The 20141-nt window shown below is 36.1% G+C and overlaps 1 protein-coding gene across 5 annotated transcripts in view; it reads left to right on the top strand.

Annotated features, from left to right (window-relative positions):
* NBEA (neurobeachin) overlaps nucleotides 1-20141 on the top strand; it is a 625086-nt gene that overhangs the window by 520910 nt on the left and 84035 nt on the right. For all 5 annotated transcript variants that reach the window (XM_055142057.1, XM_055142054.1, XM_055142047.1 and 2 more), the window contains 2 exons: nucleotides 329-441; nucleotides 19252-19392. In XM_055142057.1, the coding sequence (XP_054998032.1) occupies nucleotides 329-441; nucleotides 19252-19392 (254 nt within the window). The remainder of the gene's footprint in view (nucleotides 1-328; nucleotides 442-19251; nucleotides 19393-20141) is intronic.

Below are 20141 nucleotides of genomic sequence, written 5' to 3'. Positions count from 1 at the left end.
CAATTGTCACTTATAACTTCTGCTCTCCACATGTAGCTTACAACTAAACCCCATGGCCATAGCTTTTTGGAAGGAATGCTAAGCAATGTGTTCTGTCCTTAGGAGAGAACTAAAAGATGTTGAACAACTAGCGGTACTTACTACAAACTTACATTCCGAAAAGTAATTGATTGCTTCTTCAGGCTTTAAAGAAATCTCTTATTGTTGGAGTACTTTTTCATTAAGCTAAAGTTCAATATGCAGCTTATTTCTGATATTCCGTAATTGGATGAAGAGGAGGAGTTTTATAAGCACTTAGTGCTAACCCAGTTGTTTGTCTCTTTTTTAGGACGGACGTACAATGATCTGAACCAGTATCCTGTGTTTCCCTGGGTATTAACCAACTATGAATCAGAGGAATTGGACTTGACTCTTCCAGGAAACTTCAGGGATCTATCAAAGGTAACTCTAAATATGTAAAAGTCCGTTTATTTTCATAAAACTATATGCTTAAAAGCATTACTAGCAGAGTATATGTATATGTTTATTTAAATTTATATGCTCGTAAATATTGGGATGAAATCTTCTCCTTTTGTATCAGCATCTATATCAGAATCCATCGGTCCTTAGTGTATATAAAAATAGGACTTCGAAACTGGCTCCAGGAGTGGGAAATGTGCCTTTGAGGATCTAGGACCTGAGTTGGGTCCTCAGTATGATCTGCTGTAGCACCTCAGACACTGTTGGCACAGCAGCGCCCTAGTAAGCCAGAGACTGCGGTAGAGGTCCCTACTACTTTTTTTTTTATTAACCTACAAGATTATAAATTAATACTAGCATCAGTAAATCAGATATCTGATATGTGATTATTCATAAATCAGATTATTTAATGCTTTTCAGTACAAGATAGAAAACTAGTACACAATAATGAGGTGAATTATTTCTGTGGTATATATGAGGTAATAAGACGTGTTGACTAGAAAACACACACATGTGCGCACATACGCACACACATACAAACCCAATGGGATCTTCACTGTCACTGTCACTGTCATCCCGTTGCTCATTGATTTGCTCGAGCAGGCACCAGTAACGTCTCCATCTTGAGACTTGTTGTTACTGTTTTTGGCATATTGAATACGCCACGGGGAGCTTGCCAGGCTCTGCTGTGCAGGCGGGATACTCTCAGTAGCTTGTCGGGCTCTCCAAGAGGGGCGGAGGAATCGAACTCAGGTCTGCCACATGCAAGGCAAACAACCTTCCCGCTGTGCTATCGCTCCAGCCCCAGTGGAATCTGAAATTCTAAAAAAGAAAAGTGGACCCATGAATTGATAAAGGGATAATGAGGTTTATTTTTTAAAAGAACGGTTTGGCCTTGAAAAAAATGACAAAAAAATAATTGGAGATAAGAATCAAAAGCAAATTTGTCATTCTCTCACCTCGTTGACTTGGAGAAAATAAAGTGAGATACTAAATTATTTGAAATGCAGTGAAGAACTAACAGCTGAAAACCCCAAAGCCTCTCTCCAACCTCAATAACTAACATAACCGGGTCTTAAAGCTTCTATGCTTTAGCCATGTTAAGTTCAAGCAACATATACCTTAAAATATTTCTTAAGTTCGCTCTCTGTTCTCTCACACTTAGTGGTCTGGTTCAGCTTTCCATAGGAGTAAGAGTTTATGGTTGGTTTTGATGCGGAGTGGCCTGAGGACTCATGGACTGTTGCAGCATCATAATCTGTGTTCAGGGGATATACATTTCGACAACTTTTAAATTATTCCCACAGTGCTGAGAAATGTACACTGGTGGAGGTGTACACAAATGTACACTGATGGGTGTTGGAATACTCTGTGACTGAAATCCAATCATGAACAGCCTTGTAAGGGTCTATCTCAATAGGTTGATTCGATTAAAAAATAAAAATAAAAAATAAAATTATTCCCACAGATGGCTTTTAATCCAGCACACCTTCTCTTGCCTCTTCTCTTTCTCTGAAGAACTAGATCTGCCTACATGAACTTCTGTTTCTCTGCTCGCTCTAGCTGTGGTGTGAAGCTCCTTCACCTTAGGCTCATTTTTCCCATTGTAATAAGAGAATAATACTATCTTACCAGGCAGTTATCAAGAGTAAATAAGAGCCTTTAACACATTGATGCTGGCATGTACCACCGTTGGTTCACATGTAAATGTGGTTTGATTAACATAGATTGCAGGCTGTTGAACATAACATATGGGATATGTTATGTGGAAGCACTGCATTTGGCCCTTTGTTGCTATCTTGTGTTGGGGTCCTTGTGGAGGCGTGTGGGCACCCTGGGGATGGGTGTGGTATTGGAATTATGTGTAGGAGACCATCACTAACAGTATTGTAAAATGACATGAACTCAGTCAGTTAAAAATATAAAATAATAAAAGAAGCAGTGGAATAATGTTATCTATTCTTATTAGACATGGAGAGTTTCTTAGCTTGTCTTTGAAACCTATGTACTAAAGTTTGCACCACTAGAAGTGGCCTACCCGAAAAAAGAATTTTGTAACTAAGTTGCCTGAATTCAAATCCTAATTTTGCCTTGGCTTTGGTGTTTTAACAGGATTGTTTACAGTCTCTTTTACTCAGTTTCTTCACTGTTTAATGGGGACAGTGATAATTGAATTGTGAGCATTTTGTGAGTCAATAAATTTGAAGTAGCACCTGGCATACAGTATTATTGTATAAAGATAATGCAATAAATCACTGATATGAGTTATGTGCATTGGACTGTCTTCCTAATGATGATAAGAATATGCTGTTACATACATTTTAGAGGGTTTAAATGGTCATTTTTAATATGACTTGCCAATATTGCACTATAATCTTTGGGTAGAAAACAACCAAACTAACTTATCAATGTAAGGACAACAACTGTTTGTGCATATATTTTATGTTAATTGAATAACCATCAACTAATAGGTAATGTAAAATATAATCACAATAATAAATTCAAATATAAATTTAAATTTATAAGTAGAATGAATATAGTGTTGACATTTAAAGCTATTACTTTTTGAGATTTTTTTAAAGCGGGAAACAGTTCCTTTTTCTTCTAAATAAACTAGGATATCATGTTGAAAAGTAGTTTAGAGGCCAAAGTTTCTTCTACTTATTTATTCTTCTTTGTGCCATTCAGTAAACAACAGCAGATATATACATATATGCATACATATATACATAGATAAGTGAGTATATGTGTGTGTGTGTTGTGTGTGTATCAATCACATACTTGCTATGTGTTATAAACGGTATGTGTTATAAACGGAACAAGTGTGAACAATAGTTAATAGAACAGAACTAGTCATTGTCTCCTTGGAAAGAGTCCAGTACATAACTGAGATGAAAACCAAATAGTCACCCAGAATCTGTGAGGCAGCATTAATGATGAAAGAAATAGTGAATATTCTACGGGGAGTTAATGCTCAAGTACTCTAAGAAATTTGACTCAATTATTATTGAAACACTATCTCAACTAAAGTATATATGGTCTTTATTATGACTAATACATATTATAAAAGTCATGGAGTAAAAGATTTGCTGGAAATTACAGATTTTTAGATGATTTTTGTAAAAAATATAAATAATGCAGTTGATTTTTTCCAAAGTAATTTAAATGTATAGATTCTCCAAGTTTTTTAAGTTGATCTGTTTAATCAGTATTCCTTTCAGCAGGACTTTCTGCCTTGTGATTACATGTTCATCCTAATTTTATAGCCTTAAATTAATAGGAGTGGCTAGATAGTAGTGTGAGCATTAACTATACTTTTACAAGAATAAAATTCTTTATGTTGTGAATATTTGAACCCATAGCTCTTTAAAAAATGAATTTTTTCCCAATTGTATTATGTTTCATGCTTCGGCAATTTGTTTTTTATATTCTATGAGACTACCGTGTAGGAAAACGTTAGCAAATTAAATCCTCTTGATATGTTAATAAATTACTCTTATATTGTTCCCATGCTTCATTGAATTTCTTAATAGGAACTTCTTACGAATGGACTAAAAACCCAAGACTATCCTGTACAAAAATCATTGCTAAACAAGATTTTAATATATGAAAATATATCATAGTATGTACCTAATGGGAAAATGAATTTTGAAGTATAATAATGTAATTACAGGGAAAAACTACCAATTATGAAATATTATTTGCAGTTAATAGATGTTCAGATAACATGACATTTTTATAGTTTTAATCAATAGTATTGAGGTGACTTGATTACAGTAATGTTGATGGTGTGCAGTGTTCCTGCAACACCACCACCACTTTAGTGTCGAAGACCCTCGTCTACTGTCCTTAAGTTACATTAGACTGTATCTCCTTTACCTCCACCATAGTCCTCCTTCCACCTGGCTCTGTGCTCAGGGCTCATTCATTGCAGGCTCTAGGGACATTTGCAGCCAAGATCGGCTGCGTGCAAGGCAAGCACCCTACCATTGTACGTTGCTCCAGCCCTTCCTCTTCCTTTTTTTTTATGGTATTGTTAGGGTTTTTGTTATTGCTGAGCTTTGTGAATATTTTATATATTTTGATTTTTATCCAGATATAAGATTAGCAAATACTCTCTTTCAGGAAGATGTATTTTTCTTTCTTTCAGCCATATGTATGGTAACCAGGCTGGAGGTTCAATACTTGGGTCCAGGGATGCAGTTCTGTTCAGTCCCTGCAATGCTGAGGCTCACTAGAGCCAGCCAGCCGTCTTTGGGAGTCTCCAGGGCTGCACTGAGCTATGCATCCATGCTGTGCCGGGCATTGAACTAGAGTCTAGGCACATACATACAAGGCTGTAGTTTGATGTAGTCCCATTTGTTTATTTTTCTTTGCCAGTGGAGTTGAGTCATTCATTGAAGAAACTTCAGAGGTTGAACTCATGGAAAATTCTGCCTGTGTTTTCCTCAATGCATTTTATGTATTTGGATTCAGTACATATATCTTTAATACATTGTGTATTAATCTTTGTGTATGGTGATGTGATAATGATCAGTTTTCCTGTCTTGCATGTAGCTATTCAGTTTTCCCAATACCTAGCTCCTTTGTCATTAATTAACTGTCCATACATCTGGAGCGGGGGGGGGGGGGGGGGGGGGCGGTATTTCCAGGGTCATAATTGAATATCAGTGGTATAAAAGTCTGCTTTTCTTTTTATTTCTTTCTTATTTTAATTTTAGGCATTGTGATTTACAGTACTGTTAGTAATAGGGTTTAACATTCCACTACATTCAACAGCAGCTTATCCCATTCCCTTCACAGTTATCTCAGGTTACCCTCCCAACCACACTCACCCCTTGCCTTTGGCAAGCTCAGTTCTGTAAACCAGTTCTCAAGTTTTGTTGTCTTTGACCCCTTGCTACCCCCATACTGTGGTCCATTTGAGAAACTATTCTGTGTCTGTGCCTCTCCTTCGACTGACTTTATATCAGCATGATATCCTCCAGTTCCATCTACACAAGGTCAAGTTGCATGATTTCCTATTTTCTTATAGCTGAGTAGTATCCCTGGGTGTATATTCCTCTTTGTATATTCCTGAATGTATTTCAGTTTTCTTTGTCAAGTCATCTGTTCTTAGACACAAGTTGTTTCTAGATCTTGGCTCTTCTAAACAGTGCTGCAGTGAACATCAGAAGACAAATACCTTTTTGAAATAGTGCCTTTGGGTAGATTCTGAGAAGCAGAATTGCTCATCGGTGAAGTTTTAAGTCAGTATTTTTGAGAAGAATCTATATTATTTTCCAGAGATTGAATCAGTCAACATTCTCATCACAGTGGATGAGGGTCCATTTCTGCCACATCCATGCCAACACTAGTTGTTTCTATACTTTTTTTCTGCGTGCCCATTTCAGATTTGAGGTGATATCTTAAAGTTCCATTTCAAGTTAAATAGCACACAAATAAAATTTTAATGAAAAATTTTCTCCAAAAGCTTTAGGAAGAACTGGGTAATTTGATGATATTAGGGACTGGGCAATTTGATGAATCAGGAACACTTAAAAAATTGTAACAAAAGAAGTCTTTCCAAACATTGGTTTGAAACCCAAGTAATAATTCCTAGCAACATTTAGAGACCAAATAAATAAATAAGGAGATAGTGTTTGCAAAATAAAGTTTTTTAAATCACTAAATTTAGCCCAGAGCAAGAGTATAAGAGGTAAGGTTCTTGTCTTACATGCTGCTGACCCCAGTTTATTCCCAATTCCAAATACGGTCCCCCAAATATCTCCAGGGCACAGAGACAAAAACAGCTCATGAGTACCTATGCGTGTATTTCCCCCCCACGTAGCAAGAAGTTATTAAATGCAGTAATGTAAGAAATTATTTATTATTATACCCATTACATGGGCATGGCATGCAGTGACTAGTAACCAAAAGCAAATTTCCATAATTTGTTAGCTAATGATTCACTGTCTTTAATATCAATGAAAATCAAGTTAAAGTTTAATATTTAACTTTTCTAACACAAGTAAAAGCAAATATGCAATGACTTTTCATTTATTTAATTTTTTATTTTATTCAATTATTAAATTATAGAAACCTTAAATATCAAAAACCTAAAGTTAAATTAATGTTTGTTGGCACTTGGAAATATGCATTTATTTAAATTTAAAATTTATTATATTTATAATACTTTATTATTCCTTAGCTCATTTAACTGAACAATTAAAGTGCTCATTTGATTAGAAATCATAAGGTCAAGCTTTATTTACAGAGATAATTTTTATGTAACTTTGATATGGGCTACAAATGAAATAATCTGTGATTGATGTATCTTTTAATACTCAGTCAACAGAGGGTATAGAGGTATCTTCCTCTCATTTACCAAATTTTTCATAGTGGTGAAATCTATCTTAGAACATGGCATATATTATCGGTTTCCTTAATTGCATACACTTTTCTCTTAAATTACAGTGGTTACATGACTTTCACATGAAACTTGCATCCTTTACTCATTAAAGTGTAAGTGGTATTTTCCTATTTCCCAGTCATGCCCTCTTATAAATGAAATAGTTTCATCACAAAGGCAAGTCCAGCTAATACTGACATGCGTGTAAGACATTACACGCACCCACGCCCATTCATTGAGTGGAAAAAATAAATTTTGTTAACACTGAAGTTGTTTGACTGACAGATGATGATAAGCATAACCATTTTCCCAAATTATTATGCCATTTAAGAGAAGGAAGTGATAATGCCTTGAGGCTTCAGAATGTGAGAATGCAAATAGATGCACTGAAGTGTGAACACTGTCCAACTTTCTACTGTTGTCACTGCCAAATGTCTGTATCGCACAGAGAGAAGGGTTTGCATGGCTAAGGTGTGTGATGCTTTGCTGGGCAATGCAGCGAAAGTTTCTACAGATATTTCTATCTCCCTTTACATCTTAAGTAAACCTAAAGTATGATTCATTTTAATTCCTGTAGTATATAATCTAGCCAGTACTTATGTTTGAGCTAAGAACTAATAATAAAGCTGAAACAACTATGTCTATCAGGAGATCACCTGTGATTGTATCATGCTGGAGAAAACTGTGAATATTTAAATTGAATCATTTACCACACCAACAGTGGAAAAATATATTCCCAAATTGAAAAGGTTCCTTTTTATAAATATGTTAACTAGTTCCTTGACATATAACCCAATGTTAAAAAAAAAAAGAATTTGTCAGCCATGCTTGTATTGTGACATTGAATGAGAAGTACTATGTTAAGGCAATGTATTTATTGACAGTTGTTAGGTACTGTTTTGATTTCCCAGAGTAATGATACCTTACAAGCAGAAAAGACTAAGAGGCACTAGGTTTAGAACTTATGAAGATTGATAGGTTTTTTTTTGTTTTTTTTTTTTTTGTTTTTGCTTTTTGGGTCACACCCGGCGATGCACAGGAGTTACTCCTGGCTCATGCACTCAGGAATTACTCCTGGCAGTGCTCTGGGGACCATATGGGATGCTGGGACTCAAACCTGGGTCAGTCTTGTGCAAGGCAAGTGCCCTACCCACAGTGCTATCGCTCCAGCCCAAGATTAATAGTTCTATTCATTCATTCCATCTTTCTTTTTTTACCTTCCACTCTTTTTTCCTCTCTTTTTATTTTATTTTTTTCCTTCCTCTCTCATTCTTTCTTTCCTTCCCTCCTTTTCTTTCTTTTTCCTTCCCTTCTTTCCCCTTTCACTGTTTCTTTCTTTTCCTTCCCTCCCCTCCTCCCTTCCTACCCCTGTATCCTCAGTTTGGCCGTGTTACAGATGTTATAGCTTTGAAGGCTATGAAATGTGAGAACAAGCCTTTGTTTTATTTTATGAATGAGACTTATCCACTAATGGCTTAAGATTTTAGAGGGATCTTCATTTAGTAAAACCAACACAAATCTAGTGCTCAGAAACAGATTCTGATATAGTATCTTCTGCTGAAGTATTTAAGATACGTGGCACTTTTGTTGAAAAAGTGAGAAGTAAAATAGCCAAAAGTGTGGGAAAGAATTGCAGTAATCATGAACTAAAACATCCTGGTTAGGGAACCTCAGATTAAGCTCATACCCAAGGAAATTCAACACCAAGTCCTCAGGTGCTTGGATGCCCTTCCAAACTATATCTTAGTCTTTGTAATTTGTCTAAAGCAATGAATGAGATGATGTTTTCAATATTTTAAATCAGTTCCCTGGTTTCAAGAAAGGATGTGTGGTATGTGCAAGGCCTGCCATTGTTTTTGTTGAAATTAAAAATGGTAGTTAGGCTCTAGCTGTCTGGGAAATAATTTAGGGATTTTGTTCTTATTTTTGTTTTTTCTTCCTCTATGTTTCTGCCTTTTTGTTTTTGAACCTTTTTATTGAATACAGTGAGATAAACCCTTACAAGGCTGTTCATGATTGGATTTCAGTCATACAGTATTCCAACACCCATCCCTCCACCACTGTACATTTCCCAGCACCAGTGTCCCCAGGTTCCCTCCCATCACCCCGTACCTCCTATCCTACCTGCCTCTATGGTAGGTACTCTTTCTTTTCTCTCCCCCTCTCTCTCTCTCCCTCTCTCTCTCTCCTCTCTCTGCCCCTCTCTCTTCTCTCTGTCACTCTCTCTGTCTCTCTTTTTCTCCCTCTATCTCTTGTTCCAACCATTGACCAATCCTCCTAACCCCTGATATCCATGGCCATGGATATTAGACTTCAAGCGATAGCACAGCGAGTAGGGTGTTTGCCGACCTGTCTTTAATTCCTCTGTCCCTCTGAGAGAACCCAGCAAACTACCGAGGGTATCTCTCCCACTCAGCAGCACCTGACAAGCTACCTATGGCATATTTGATATGCCAAAAACAGTAACAACAAGTCTTGGGCACTCAGATTGTTTCCAGATTCTGGCTATGGTGAATAGTGCTGCAATGAACATAGGAGTGCAGAAGGTGTTTCTGCTGTGCGTTTTTGCCCCTCCACCCCGCCCCACAGGGTATATTCCCAGAAGTTGTATTGCTGGGTCAAATGGGAACTCAATTTCTAGTTTTTTGAGAAACGTCCTTATTGTTCTCCAAAAAGGCTGAACCAGTCGGCATTCAGTATGAGGATTTTGAACCACACCAATCCATACCATGAACATCACCTATGCCAAGAAATAATATTGGAGATAGTTATCTTTAAAGGACTTGTTTTTATTTAGAGTGTTTATTCTGACACCATTTGGCCAGGACATTTTTCATAATTAGTAGGGAGTAGGCCCACCAGAGAGCTGGGATAGGAGATAAGGCTATTGCTTTGCACACAACTGCAACCTTAGTTCAAATCTCCGCCACCACATATCATTCCATGAAAACTGCCAGAGATCACTTTTGTGTTCAGAGCTGGAGATAGTCCCTAAATGTCACCTGTGGGACCCACCCCATCTCAAGTTATAATAATTGGGGAGGGGGAGGGAGGAGTGAAAGTGAAATTTTGGTAAAGGAGTACAATAGCCTTCTCTTTGTCATGCCTTAATGCACTTGAAACATTAAGGCGTTCATTTTGTATAGTAAACATTCACTTGTATTCTAAAATAAAAGGTTTTTTTTTTAAGAAAAGGTGAATTTTTCTTCAAGATGCCCTGAACCTTTCAGGTGTGCCCTGTGCTGTGGACTGTCATGTCAGGTATGAGCAGAAAGACCAGAGAAATGCATTGAGTCAGTCACTCTGCCCTCTAAAGGTTCAGCTTGCACCTTGCATAGACCTGTAGGAGACGCTAACGAATCCTGCAAATCAAAGTGCAACTTTGGTTGAATGTTTCTTTCTTCACAGCACAATTGATTGTGTTTGCACTATTACCTGTATAAAAATAAATGCACACAATTATAGGTAGTAAAATACAAATCTTAATATTTCCTTTTACTTATTTAATTTACTTTTTGTTTTATTTTGGTTTGGGTTCTCACCCCGAGGTGTTGGGCGTACTCCTGGCACTAAGCTCGGGGCTCGGGGGACCACACGGGATCCTGGGATCAAATCTGGGTTGGACACATGCAACGCAGCTGCCATTCCCATTGTCCTCTCTCTCTCTGGCCCGCACTTCCCTTTTTTCATACTTCATTACATCATCCCTAAAGAATAAGGAAAGTGTTTAATAGTTAGGTGAAGCTTATATAATGATTAAAGGCATAAGCCTTGAGCACAACTGAGTGAGGCCCAAAAAACAAACAAGAAAACCCTAACATTCTTCTCTGTGAAAATAACGTCAAACATAAGCATCCTAGGAGGGACATGAAAATTTTATATTATTTTTATTTTTTGGTTCTGTGAAAGTACCAATTATAGTTTTCACTTATACAATACATTAGATGATATAATTACTAGCACTTTTATTATTTTTGTGTCGTTGAAATGTCTTAAGGCAAATTAAAGATATTAGACTTTATTCATAGTACTTTAATATGCAACAAATGTTTTAATATGCAACATATGTTTCCTATGTAATCAAAGTACCATCATCACACTTAACAAGCTTTTAATAATTCCCTGATATTATTCTACACTATGCACATAATCACAATTCTTCCAGCTATCTCTATTATGTTTTTAAAATTTGATTTGTTCAAGTCAGAAATCTGTTAAGTATTGCACAATACATCTCATTCTTGTTTCTAGAGTGTCTGTTTAAGATGGACTTTCTCCCCACCGCTACAACCCTGTTTCTGTGATATACTAACTTACTGAAGAGAGTATATTAGTCTCCTATAAAATATCTCACCTCCTGGATTTGTCTTTTTTAATCCTTCATAATTGCCATTTATCTTGTTTTAATAAGTGGTGATTCCTATACCAGGGAAAATTGATGGCAGAAATTTTACTTGGTACTATATTGACTTTATTGTTTGCTAAATAATGACTAAGTCATTATAATTTTGTTTATTAAAGCTTTAAAAATTCTTTAAAGATATTTCTGGATCACATAATTTAAGAAGCAATCAAAAATTATCAACTTAAGTTGACCCAAGTTTTTAATCTTACAGTAAAACTGACAAAGCATTAAAAGTCCTCATTATTGTCACTCCCCAGAGGTGTTAACAAAGCTAGAACTTTATTCCAATTTTGTATATAAACTTTAGAATCTTTTCTGTGAAAATTTTTAGCAAAAATACATTCATGCTATGTGATTTTTAGGAATTTTATAATGTTATATGGTAATTTTTTTTTCAGCAGAAACTTTTTCAATTCCAATACTGGTGCTGATAATTTATATTGCTTATAATCCCTTCTCAAAGAAACAAAAATTTGGCAGTACCTTCCTGAAGTCTAACAGATATCTTGTTTTCTTCTGCTTTAAATCACTCAGTGATTTAGCAGAAGCTGTATTTCATCACCATGGTCTACAAAGCCAATATGCCTCTACCTGTTTTGTCACTGAATCTTATAAAACCTTTTTCTTATCTACTTTGGCACATATCAGACAGCTCACCTCCCCCTGTAGCCCCCAATATATGTCACCCATTCATTCCCAGCCCTTGTACTAGCTTCCTCCTCCATACTGAATTCTCTTACTTCTAAATATCCTATGACTGTCTTCTCAGTTGCTTCAATCTTATTGCTTTGTATTATTTATTTGTCAGGAGAACATTTTTTCTGGTATTTTCTCATTTGCTTAATATATGGCGATCGTTATTATTTGTTTCTGCCTCTGTAGACAGGCAGATGGCACATGTATGCATACACATAGTTGGAACACATATACTCACATATATTTGAAATCAAGTTTCATCAGAACTGTTTTATCCTATTTAGGAAGCTAGAATAATTTGTTAACACTTAGCAGACACTCTTTCAATAAGAATAAATCTACCCTGAAATATTTTCATGATAGCCTTCTTGATTAAGCTTCATAGTAAATAACAGTATGACTATCATCATTGATAAGACATTTAGACTCATTCCAATTTGAGGTTTTTGCCTTGCTTCTTGCCATTTCAATAAATATATAGTGGAATGGAGAGACAGTATAGGACTAAGGTACTTACCTTGCACTTACCCTATTCTTGACCCTAATATCACATACAGTCCCCTGAGTGCTATCAGGATTAAGCCCTGAGCACTGTTGTGTGTGGCTCCAAAACAAACAGACAATTCCTCCACCCCCCAAAAAAGAAAAAAGTTCTGAGATGAATATTCTCTAATTTCTTGGATCAAAATCAAGTGTGTAGTTTTAAAAAACATTAAGCCATGAGGTTCACTGTATCACTGTATCACTGTCATCCCATTACTTATCAATTTGCTCGAGTGGGCACCAGTAATGTCTCCATTGTGAGTCTTGTTATTACTGTTTTTGGCATATCTAATTCACCATGGGTAGCTTGCCAAGCTCTATCGTGTGGGCAAGATACTCTCGGTAGCTTGCCAGGCTCTCCAGGAGGGGCAGAGAAATCGAACCTGGGTCGGCCTCGTGCAAGGCAATGCCCTACCCACTGTGCTATCGCTCCAGCCCAAACTAAGAGGTTACATAATAGGATATTGTTTAGATAGACAGACAAATAGATAGATAGATAGATAGATAGATAGATAGATAGATAGATAGATAGATAGATAGATAGATAGACAGAGAGATACACAAACATACTCCTATCAACAGTAGTATGATATACCGTCTTTCAATACCATGGCCAATTTGGAGCTTAATTTTTAACAACTTAATGAATGGAATTTATTTTTCTTTGACATTAAGAATTATCATTGAACTTGTAACTCTTTGTTACAAGTAATGGAAGATCAACCTAAACTTCCTTTAAATTTTAAATACCACATTTTAATATGTCTGAGTAACTGTAAAGAAATGTAGGGGTAGGGTGAATGTCCCAGGAAACTTGGATTAAATGTGCTGCTGTCAGGGGACACAGCTCCCCGCTACTCTCCTTCATGGCATTATTCTCACAGTCAGCCTCTGCTCTCAGTCGTGAGACGTCAGGAGTCCAGCTGCATGGAGAGAATGCTGTTGTCTGAGGATGTACTATTCAGGGAGTCATATAAATGGAGTCACCCACCTGAGCAAGGTAGAGCAAGACTTGGAAAGAAGTATAAGAAAGGACAGAGAAATGAATGCTAGCCCAGATGTAGGAAAGATACACATCACATCATAACAGCTGGTGTGATTTTTTTTCCTACATATACTGAGTTTCACCTAAGTTCTCTCTTCATCTCATTAAATTCACTTATTTTATTAAACTGCTCATTACTCTTTTTTTAGTTGTTTTATCTTTTTATTTTTTAATGAATCACCATGGGGTACATTTATAGACTTACAAAATTCTGTGCTTACATTTCAGTCATACAATAATCGAGTGCCCATCTCTCCACCACTGCCCATTCTCCACCATCAGTGTTCCCAGTATCCCTCCAATTCCTTCGCCATGTCCCCCCATCCTCCCCCCCTCCACTTCTGTGACAGGTACATTATCTTTTACTCTGTCTCTCCTTTAAGGTGTTGTGGTCTGCAATGCAAGTATTAAATGGCCATCATGCTCAGTCTATAGTCTACTTTCGGCACACATCTCTCATCCAGAGTGGGCCCTCTAAACACCCTTTACTCAGTGGTCCCTTCTCTATCTGAGCTGTCTTTTCCTAGCATGTGAGGCCAGCTTCCAAGCTGTGGGGCAAACCTCCTGGTACTTATTTCTACTATCCTTGGGGGTTATCTCCCATTCTGTTACTATATATTCCACAAATGAGTGCAGTCTTTCTATGTCTGTCCCTCTCTTTCTGACTCATTTCACTTAACATGATACTTTTCATGCAAATTTCATGACTTCATCTTTTCTAACAGCTGCATAGTATTCTATTGTGTAGATGTACCAAAGTTTCTTTAACCAGTCATTTGCTCTTAGGCACTCGGGTTTTTTCCAGATTCTGACTATTGTAAACAGTGCTGCAATGAACATATAAGTGCAAATGTCATTTCTACTATATATTTTTTGCATCTCCAGGAATTACTCTTTATTTTAAAATTTATTTATTTAAAGAACTGTTGTTTACAAGGTTATTGATAGTTGAATTTTAGACATAAAATATCTTAGCACCAGTCCCACCACCCTCCCGGCCTGCCCCCCCCCCCCCACATTGAAACCTGCTAGCTCACAGGCACATTTTAAAGTTTGGTAGTTGTAATTTGGATTTTATATTTTCAGTGTTGTTGATTCTGGGCTTTGTATATATAGATATACCACTCCTCTACCCAAGACCTGTAGCCCGTATTCCGCAGTTACTTTCCTTTTTATCTATTTTCTTACCTTCTTGATTCTCTTCCTTCTCTCTTTTTATCCTCCCAATACACTGGAATCACAGGTAATCTAGGCATGCCCCCATTATTACACTGTATGCTCTCATCTACACTCTTCATTACTCCTACTATTTGTTAAGAACCATTTTTGAGGAAACTAGCCCTTTATTATGTTTCTGTAAATATAGTTTGCTTTGATTTTGCCTAAGGCTTCACATGGAAGTGTAAAATATGGTATCATCAGATCCATCTGTCTTCATTCATTTCTCACTTATTACACATCTGAAAGAATTCAAATACTGTATTAGGTGCTGAGAATCCAGAGGTGAATCAAATGGGATAATCTCCTGAAGGGTTAGTCTACTAGATAAAAGAAGTTACAAACTGACCTAACTGTTCCCAGATGGTGTCATATAAGGCTTCACAGATGAAATTTGAGCTGCTTCCTGAAGAATGAGTTGAAGTTAGATAAGAAGGGGGTGGGGTAAAAAATTTACTTGAGCACAATAATCATCTGTAGATATAAATTTATATTGTCATAGCTGAGAATGTTATGATGATATGTGACTCATGATTGAATAAATAACATTAAAGGCAAGTATTCTAGAAATCTTTCTGAAGTATTTTCAAGCTCCTTAATTATTATTTTTATTTGTTTTTGGCTTAGAGGCCAGACCCGACAGTGCTCAGGGATACTTCTGGCAGGGCTCAGGGGACCATATGGGATGCTGATGATTGAACGCAGGTCAGCAGTGTGCAAAGCAAGCACCCTACCTGCCGTGCTATCACTCCAGCCCCTTAAGCCCCTTGATTATTATATTGAATGATGACTTAGAAATGTTAGAAACTCAGACATGTTTTTAACATATGTTGAGAGAACTAAAAAAATATTAATGAGAAACCAAATCAATCAGTATTACTCACCTTGACTGTGTTTAGCACAAGGTTTTATCTTATTCTGTAAAAAGTGTAGGCACGAACAAGGTAATTTTGATATGACTTTTCTTTGTTGTCCTCATCTATAATATAATGCAGCAAGACTATAAGTTTCATTTCTGAGAATCTCTGATAGAAGAGTATTAAGTAGATGGTAATAAAAACTCATCAAGATCAACATTTTCTAATTTGCAATGAAAAAGTAATGTAGTGTTAGAAAAAGAGTAGAAATCGAGGTACTTGTTTCTTATCATGAATTGAGGTTCATCATAATACCTTGCCCAAGTCAGAAACTTCTCAGTCTAGAAAATGAATGTGAGGATGGTATCTTATGCAGTTATCTATTATCATTAGCAATTGCTAAAATAATAGTTAATCTTTGAACACACCAGTATATATTAGAAACATTCTATTAGCAACGTGCCTAATTTCAAGATTTTAAGTAAATAAGAATTCAGTATTATTACTTTAATTAGAACTATGATTTCTCCCTAATTCTTTTTTCACAAAATTGAGATCTTGAGGCAGGAGAAATAGTACAGGGATTAAGGCATTTCCCTTGCATTGGGCTGACCCTGTTTCAATTCATATGGGCACTGCATATGGCCCCCTGAGCATCTCTAGGACTAATCCCTGAGCACAGAGCCAGGAATAAGCCCTGAGCATCACTGGGTGTGACCCAATGCTTGTAATCTGGTTTAATATCATTGACCATGACTCAAATGGTCACATTTGAGGTCCTCAGGTTTGTTCACATTTTAAAGTTTATTTATAAAAATCAACCTCTGACCTTTGTGTTCTCTAAAGTAGTTTTAATGACTCTGACAGTTTAACTTATCCACTGTATAATTTTATTTAAAAATTGTATTGTTTATTTTTGCCTATCCTGGTTAATGTACAGACTTATTCCACAAACATCACTTGCTAAGGTTTATAAAATAGAAAATAGAAATGTAAGGTTTTATAAAATAGAAAAATATGCTAAATGTATTCTAATCATAATTTTCCAAAGTGTATTACAAGGATTACATTGGTTCCATTACATGTACTAGTTCCATTACATGTAACCGCTATTATGAAATAAAAGAAAGGATACAGTTCAAGTAAAAAATAAACAGGAAATAACCATGAGGTATATTGCAAAATAAATTGATAAGTCTAACAAAGTACACATTTACACTGGAATTCTTACCTTATTGATTTGCCAAACTTAGATAGAACTGACATTGTATTAATTGCTCAAATTTCAAAAGGAAAACGACTGACACCCATCTCAATTCATACATACAAGTGATTCAATGATACATACATGATGATCATGATAAAGATTGACAATAATTTTATATGTTGATATTCCATTCATACTTTCTTGTATGGAAGTGTGGAATACATCATCTATTGATGATATATCCTCATGTCCCTAATGGACACTTGGATCATTTTTCCATCAGAAGGTTTTGCTTGTTGATTCTTTGCAACAAAAAATGATGCTGATGAGTACACATCAAATCATTTCCATTCTGTTTTACAAAATTTATTTCTAACAGGCTTAAATATTTCAAAATGAGACATGTCTCAGCTAGTTATTAATATGGATTTTAATGCATTGAAGCTCTTTCTACAAAGGTTTATTCTGTAAAAGACAAGTAAAATGACTTTGGTAAAACTTGAATGAAACAAGTCCTTTATCAAAAGGTTGGAAGAGATCAAAGGAAAACATAAGAACATTTTGTGAGGGCATCCTGACTAAACAATAACAAATTAAACTATTCCCTAGAGGTTGAGCAATTATTTTATGCATGTGAAAGATCTATTAATATATAAAATAGAGCAAAGTATAAAACATGCCAAATGCTTTGAAAAATATGATGCTTATTCAGCTACTAAATGCATGTCTGTGTATGTAAAATGTATAAAATATGTTGACAACCCTAAATTAATGACTTATTTTTTTAGTTATATAACTCACGTGTACTCCACTACAATTACAATTTGCTCCCTCATTTTTTAAATATTATTATTTTACATAACAGTTAATGAAATTATAGTTCCATTTTTCACATGTAAAAATATGAGCGATAATCAGTGAGATTTAACCAAAATAAAATTGAAATCTTAAAAAGTTTTAAGGATATATTTAAAACAGAGTTTAAAAAATTATGTTATTTAGTCTTTGTTAGGTTATAATTAAGTTAAATAAAAAGTGCACACAATATGCAAATAATTTTTATATTCAGAATAAGGACCCTCGCAAATAGGAGTTTATTATGGAAATTCTAACAGACTTTTAACTCCTGACATCATTGTGTTCTTTGAATTAGTCCCTGGAGACCAAAAGAAAAAGCTTACAAGCAATTTATAAATGAATCTTTCCCTCTTGTGTATCATTATTTGTCCCACTGAAACACTAATTCTCTACTACCTCTCTTGTTAAAATTAAGCCTTGGGGGAAACTTTATAGTTAACTAGTAATATTAAATTTTGAAATAAAGGAGTTGTATATCATACTTAGTATTCATCTTTTATTTTCCCTGTAAACATGTTGTTTGCATAGTATGCAATCTGAAGCAAAATAGCTTAGCTACGAGTCTTAAGAGTGGACGCCATGTCCCATTAAACCAGAATCAAAACAAAAGCTTAAGGTAGTTTGCTATTTAAAATCCTAGAAATTGTTAGAGGTAGATGTTATAAGAAATCTGAAACAGTGATCCACATATTTTTTGTTGACTACTTATATATGTATATTTTATATTTTGAGAAATGTAATGTAGGTTCTGTTGTAGAATCTGCCCTTGTAATTGAAAGTGACGTAGTACTGATAGGGAAGGTTTTATGACCTCAGCAAGTGCTTTCTAGTTCAAATTGTCTAGAGTACTTCCTTCAGCCTAAGTTGTGTAATTTGACTTGAAAAAGATTCATGCTCCATCAGTGTAATAATATAATGATCCTGACATTCCAACAGCTATTCCATGTGGGTGATTATTCCCTTTCACACTCTTGAGAGCAGGTAATTCAGGCAGTGTTTACTCTAATATCGGTCAACTGCTTCACCTTATCCTCATTGGATATCCTATGCTTACGCTAAATGACTGTTGTTAAGTAAGGAGGAAAACATCATAAAATACTGATTCTTATCTTAATAGTTAACACCACTTTAACCCTGGTAATGCAGTTTGCTGAAATTTTTAGTAAAATACAGAAACCATGTCTACATAAATCATTATCTTGGGTTATTTTATCAAGTGTAATAATGATTTGTAATTAAAGGCAAAATCAGATCTGAATATACAAAATAATTTATACTTTGTGGTTAAAGTAAATAAATAATGCATCTTGCCTGCACGGGAGAGCCTGGCAAGCTCCCCGTGGCGTATTCGATATGCCAAAAACAGTAACAAGTCGCTCACAATGGAGACGTTACTGGTGTCCGCTCGAGCAAATCAATGAGCAACAGGGTGACAGTGACAGTGACTTTCAGAATAAAGAGTTATACCATTGCTGTATTTTAATGTAGCAACTAATTTTCTATGATTCTTTTTTAATATAGCAACTAAACTTTTTAGTTTAGTTCTTAAATGTTCTTCATTTGTTTTAATAGCCCATTGGTGCGTTGAATCCAAAGAGAGCTGTGTTTTACGCAGAGCGCTACGAGACATGGGAAGATGACCAGAGCCCGCCCTACCACTATAATACTCACTACTCAACAGGAACGTCCACCTTGTCCTGGCTTGTTCGGATTGTGAGTATCTTCATTAAGTTACACTTCTGAGACTTTGCTTATTTGAGAGTGTCCCTCCCATACACAGTTGCTCGGAAAGGGCTGTTCCTGGCTGTGCGCTCAGGAGTGTCCCCTACCTCCACCCCCGGCACTATGGGGGCAGGGAGTTAGAGGCATGGCAGACACCTTAACCCCTGTGTTGTCCCTCTGATCCAAGACCTTAAAATTTTTACCATACATTGTTGGTGATTAATCTGAAGATGAGAACTGTGTGCTTAAAGTAGATAAAGGAACAAATATGATAACCTCTCAGTAACTGTATTGCAAATGATAATGCCCAGAAGAGGAGGGAGGGATACAGAGACAGAGAGCAAGCCTGCTATAGAGACAGGCTGGGTAGGGGGACATTGGTTGTGGGAAATGTACATGGTGGAGGAGTGGGCATTAGAACTTTGTATGATTGAAATCTGACCATGAACAACTTTGTAACTGTATAGCTCACAGTAATTGGATAAATAAATAAATAAATAAATAAATAAATAAATAAAGATTAGCAGGTATACAAAGAGCTGAAAGTTTCTATATTGCAATTTTAGCCCCAGATCAAAATTAAACATCGGGGCTGGAGCAATAGCACAGTGGATAGGGCATTTGCCTTGCACGCAGCCGACCCAGGTTCGATTCCCAGCATCCCATATGGTCCCCTGAGCATGGCCAGGAGTAATTCCTGAGCGCAGAGCCAGGAGTAACCCCTGTGCATCACTGGGTGT

This window comes from Sorex araneus, chromosome 1 (genome assembly GCF_027595985.1).
Source record: "Sorex araneus isolate mSorAra2 chromosome 1, mSorAra2.pri, whole genome shotgun sequence".
NCBI classification, from domain to species: domain Eukaryota; kingdom Metazoa; phylum Chordata; class Mammalia; order Eulipotyphla; family Soricidae; genus Sorex; species Sorex araneus.
The sequence above is the reverse complement of the archived record's forward strand: the minus strand, read 5'-3'. Positions and strand labels throughout refer to the sequence as shown.